General features: G+C 41.1%; 1 protein-coding gene across 1 annotated transcript; it reads right to left on the reverse strand.

The window, feature by feature from the left end:
* Positions 1 to 1,625: 1,625 nt before the first annotated feature.
* On the reverse strand, positions 1,626 to 5,613 carry LOC136461470 (alpha-mannosidase-like). Its single transcript, XM_066460740.1, has 7 exons — positions 5,549 to 5,613; positions 2,595 to 2,679; positions 2,379 to 2,489; positions 2,212 to 2,307; positions 2,063 to 2,110; positions 1,910 to 1,978; positions 1,626 to 1,814 (listed from the first exon to the last, which is right to left on the reverse strand). Exons 1-7 carry the CDS (start codon positions 5,611 to 5,613, stop codon positions 1,626 to 1,628), a joined length of 663 nt encoding a protein of 220 aa, XP_066316837.1.
* Positions 5,614 to 6,013: the final 400 nt, after the last annotated feature.

Here is a 6,013-nt window from a genome sequence, read left to right on the forward strand (position 1 = left end):
AGGCCTCGATCCATGGTGGCGGCGACACCCACACAAAGCTAATCTCCGCCCAATCCACATAGGAGGGATGGGCCGAGGTCCAGCTCCACACACAAAGGATCCATGGCGGCCAAATCCATGCACAATGGTCCAGCTCGCTGCCCTCTAATGGTGGTAGCTTCGTGCTCTTCCTTGCCACGCTTACATCCGGCACACGCAACGAGGAGATGGGCGTCGACAACAAGCAGGATACTAGCGGCAGAGTCATCAACCGCGCGTGGCCCTTCCTGGCACCCACGAGATCACAAGTGGTGGGGTGGGGGGAGCTCCGGAGCTAGACTCCTCCGGTGCCATGGCGGAAGACGAAGAAGAGGTGGAAGGAGAGGAAGGAAATGACGCGTGGGGCCTGCATGTCATTGAGTGTGAGAGGGGAAGTACCATGGGCATTTTGGACCATACAAAAAGTGTACAGCTGTATATACGTCTGTATGTGGACCCAACATCGTTGGATACGTAGAATATGGCATGGTTGAGACAACAAACAAATTGTAATGGCATGGTTCCAAATAGACGAATTGTAATGGTATTTTTCCAAACTTGCAAAATTGCAATGACACCGATCCAAATAACCCTAAATAAAAAGGGAGCTGACTTGGAGCAAATTCTTGGAGGACAAAAGGTGACTTCAAAGGATTAATTTCAAGGCGGATATTGTGGTATGGTGACTCAAATCCTAATTGGACTAGGATTCAAGAGTGGTGTGCTATTAGGACTTCTATTTCCATTAGAACTTGAGTGTAGAATCCTACTAGGAGTATGACTCCTACTTGCATGTATGAGGGCCTTGGAGAGGAATATATAAACACTGGGTAGAAGCCATAGTCATCAAACAAGTCAACATATGGGTCTTACCCAAGGTTTATAAGAAGAAATAGGCTAGAAAGTTCTATTGCACTAGATTATTGCATTAGGCAAGAATTAATAGATCACTTATACTCTTCTAGAGTTGTGCTTATATATATAAAATTGATGTTCGAGTTCATCAAATCATAATCTCTTGTCGTGGTTGCTTGAACATCATCATCTATGATGTTCTATGTGAGTCGTCTATGTTGTTCTTGATATGGTTCAAGATTACGTCATACTCGCAATATCTTTTCAAATATCAAGCTACTGCACATAAGTAGGGGTATCAGGTTCTAACATACACCCCACAACATCAAGATTTATGAGAGCCTAGCTAGCAAGAGGATGAATTCAGAAATACATGCATGGAAGTGGCGAGACAGAATGTACAACTGGTACCCATGTTTACCTAGGCAATTGAAGACCAACGAGAGCCAAATGGCTCCTAGCTTCTGATTTCTAGGGTGGTTCCCCCATGAAACTTATTATACATATACTTCTTCTCTTTCTTTTATATAACTTGTTGGAAGCATGTCACATTTGATTTTTTTAGCTATTAGCATGGAGAAGATACATGTATCAGATAAAGAAAACTAACAATTTTGTTCAATCCTAGTCAATCCATCACAATCCACATCAAACCCTGAACAAGGCCTGAAAGGATACATATTCATCCTTTTGTACAATGATGTTTCATTTTCCCCTTTATAAACTAGGCAATTACTTTATGTATATGCAATCTAGAATTTCAGCAAGAAGGTGCGTATCTCCATGGGTCCAAGTTCTACAACAAGAGTTTGACTGTCAATTGGACCACCTTTCAATGGGATTGGATCACTTTTACTGTTCTTGATTACCCTCCAGTTGAGTTTTTTCATTTTTGACTTCTTTTGATTGGCAGAAAGGTTAGTCTCAGCTAATTCCTTGATCTGCAAATTGGAACAGCATATAGTACTACTACATAATTATTTTGCAGAAGAAATATGCATCCAAAAGAATGAATTGCAACAATAATTTTACTTACGGTTCTCTTTCCGAACACCTTTCTTAGTTCAACTTTTGCTATCACTGAATATTGAGGGTCCTCTATAGCCTGGAGACTCGATAAAGATTAATTATTGATTCATTGTATAGTAGAAATAAAAATAAAACACTATTTTATAAAAAACTAATACACCTGAAACAGATGGGCCAAGCGGAGTAATGTGGTGCCATCATCTAGATTCTGAAAAGTTCAATTCTCTCTGTTAATGTTTTTATGTCGTTAATATGATGTATGCCAAAACTTATCTACGAGTTAAGAGTGAATGAAGAGCATTATGATACCTGCAAGGTAATAATTGCAACATTATCAGGAAGACTGTAATTCTCATCCATCGTGCTTTCTTTGGCAACATTATAGGATTTCCAACTTGTCTCATCCTGTAATAACAAGAATGATTACCTGCAGAACCACATAAAAGCATCATATAGACATAGTAAGAACCATATACCTCATGGGTAAAAGCAAGAAGATAGGGTGAATAGACTTGTTGGCCATATGTTCTTCGCCAGTGAGCTCCATGCCCTAGCTTGTCAACTTTGACATAGTATGTTCCCCTCACCTGTCATTTTTTAGATCAGATAGTTTCAGTAACAATTGTCAAATAAATAGTTTAGTGTTAATGGAAAATACAAAGGCAACATCAATATCGTCACTAAATTTATACTGTGAGCCCCTTGCAACTTCCATCCAAGCAGACAACTTCACCAAGTGGCTCATTAACACCTTTGCCATCATCTCTGAATATACGCCTGATATATATATATTAAAAACATTCATGATTAGAGAGTTTCAACATGTGCTCCAAATTTAAGATTGAATTCAAGAGGTCACAACCAATATGTTTGTAACACAGTTATGCTCCAAAAAGCAGTTTCAAAATTTCTTGGTTTATTGGACATAAAGGATTGTAAACCTTTCATTAGTCCCTTTCTAAACCTTAACTTATGGCCTTCGTCTACAAAACATATAACAACGTCTTATTGAGGTAGAAACAAAATGCAATTGTTATAGGGTTCGGCGTGGACATTTAGAATGTGTTAAAAAACTTGGTTCTAGGTAAGAGTTAACACCAAGTCCTATACTTGGAGAATAATGGCTCCAAGAAATAAATAATCCAAGAGGTGACTCCATGCTTAAGATGCAAGTATAGGAAATAAAAAGTAATAGTCTATTTTGACCATTCAACTCTTCTACTTCTCTAATGTCTACCCACCATCTGCTAAAAAAATGTCTATCCATTCAACTCTTCTACATCTCTAATGTCTACTCACCATCCGATACCAATCTGTCCCACCCAGTTTTAAAGACAAAACCAGGTTTGCCATATGTGTGCCCAAGAAATCCACACATACAACAATATAATGAATATATTCGAAACAATGTTATTAAATAACATATATATAGCTATATTAACACTTACATCAGAGTATCGCGGAATGGTAACTAATCTTCAGGCTCCATTCTTCGTAGGGACGACTGACTAGGGGTAACATACGCCTAGTACTCCTATCAATCTTCTAGGAACTCCTTCGTGTCCTCATCAATCTTCTGAGCAACTTTTACTATAGACTGAGGTGTGGGGGAAATAGCAAGGGTGAGCACATGTCGTACTCAGCAAAAATAACATGGGGTTCATGAGGCTCAAAGGCTAACACTGGTTTAACTACGATTAGCTTTTAGTGAGTCATGATTTTAGCAATTGAGTAGCAACAAGGTTATCATAATCCCATATAAACGCATGATCAGGTAAACATGAATAATGAATAGCATAAACAAGTAGTCAATAGTTATCTTCTATTCCGTAAACGTTCCAAGGCTGCTCGTGACCATGAGCACGACTGTTATAATAGTTTTACACTCAACAGAAGTTGTACACTTTCACTGTGAGTCATGGTACCCATATGCCCGGGTTTATAACTCTAAATCACTTCCAAGGTGAGTAGGCAGGGGTCACTATAAAGTCTTTCAAAGGTTCGTCTAACAAGTTAGGGCCACTAGGATTTCAATTGGCAAACAGATGTAGAGCTCCCCTTTCAAATGGCACATTCCGCACAGGCTATACACATAAGGACAGAGGCCGCGCTATACCCGATTCATCAAGACCCTCTTGCGCCCTTTAGGTAACCACTAACAAGCTAGAAAAGGTTCTCATACTTGACTAAAGCCAGAGCCATATGGCCCTCACAGTTGTACTGTATGTCCTGGTGACGACTTATAGATAAGTCCTTAGGGAGAGGAATCCAGAGCATCTAGAAAGTAGCCAAACACTCTAGCCCCCTTTATCCAGTGTTGCTAAAAAGTCATCTTTTAGTGTTTATTGCATACTCCATTAGTCAAGTTACAAGATCATGGCTTTAGTTGAGCACTAGCAAAAGTACTACCCAATTCAATAACCCATAGAAGACAAGGTACAAGTACAAATACTAGGAAATCCTTAGTGGTAATCAAGGTAGACACATGCACATGAATTAATTAATGGTGAATATGTAACAAGGATGATCCCATACTATACTTGCCTTAAACTCTGATCCTTCTTCTAGTCCAAAGCTTCAAAAGAACTCCTTCTTGATCAACACGTAAAGCACACCGAATGGACAAGATCATAAAGCACCACACAAGCATCCAAATAGACATGCATAACATAAAAATGACTAAATTAGAACAATACACCAATCAACAAAAATGTTTGAGAACTAATCTACGTATTGCTACAAACACACAAATACGAAAAGCACTCTAATAGGAGCTACGGTGCACAAGAAACGCCTACCGTAAGATTTACTTCTTAAGAGAAAAGAAAGTTTCAAGCTTCATTTATTTTAAACATGTATAAGATATTTTTATAGAAGTATATAAATTGAATTAGGCCAAATTATATCTGATTTGGAAAACTAAGATTGATCTAATCTTATTTTTACTTGAAAAGATCAAAGTAGAAAATGTAAGTTGCTTTTAATTGGAAAACTAATTGCATATAAAAGCATCAGATTAATATTTAATTTTAAATCACAAAACATGTTAAACATGGTTACTATCACGTAGATTACATCATTACGAATGTAATGCAACTTGAACGGGTCAAAACAGAGCTAGAACAGAGATTTATGGCTAAAACAAAATCAGTGGCAGATTTGTAAATAAACCGAACTATTTTTTTGAATTAAAATAAATAAATTTGGAATTAAATCAAAACCAAGGACGGCGGGGCAGAATTACTGGAAAGTGGAGGGACCCTTTAGCAAAAGAGCCTAACGAAGGGATATGGGTGAATCTGGGCCGTCGGATCAGGATTGGACGATCTAGATTAGATCGGAGAGAGGGAGGGAGAAGCTACCGGCCGGAACAGTCGATCGGCGTGGCGGCCACCAACGTCGACGGCAAGGAATCTCACCGATGAACATGAAAAAATGGCCTACGGGCCACGGTTTGACATGGGAGAATCTCTAGGAGATAGAGGGGAAGATGGCGAATGCGGCTAGAGGGTCGGGGACGGCCGCGAAGGCACGGTGGTGAGCTAGGGCTTGATCGAGCGGATCGGGACAAGCGAAACAACGACAATGGCGCTACGGTAACAGAGAGTGAAAGAGAGAGCTAGCATGGTACTGTCTGCTTACTTACCTCCCAGCGAAGCTCGACGAGGGGTCTCGAACGACGGCGGAGCGGCGGAACGGCGAGGCGAGCATGGTAGCGGCGGCTAGGGTTTGTGGCTGCTCTGGCGGCTCGAGACAAGAGCGGCGGCTTGTGATTAGGGTTGGGAATGAGGCGGTGCACCTGGGGCATGCTTATATAGGGGCCTCAGCATGGCGTGCATGCCAAGGTCATGGAGGATTCGGGGAGCGGCGATGGATTTCCTTTCCTCGGTCGAGTCCGGCTCGAGCATGATGCGAGGAAGACAACATCGACAGATGGGGTCGGGGTAGTAGTGAGAGCCAGAGCAGGGTTGGGCTATCTGTGAACTGGCAAAGGAGAGGAGGTGGGGACATGGCTGCGCGGTCCTTTAGCTGGGCCAGCCCAATAGGGAGAAAGGGGGAAAGGCGAGTGGGCCTGGCTTCTGGGCCTGCGGGGAAATAGAGAGGGATGGAG

This window comes from Miscanthus floridulus, chromosome 1 (assembly GCF_019320115.1).
Source record: "Miscanthus floridulus cultivar M001 chromosome 1, ASM1932011v1, whole genome shotgun sequence".
Classification (NCBI taxonomy): domain Eukaryota; kingdom Viridiplantae; phylum Streptophyta; class Magnoliopsida; order Poales; family Poaceae; genus Miscanthus; species Miscanthus floridulus.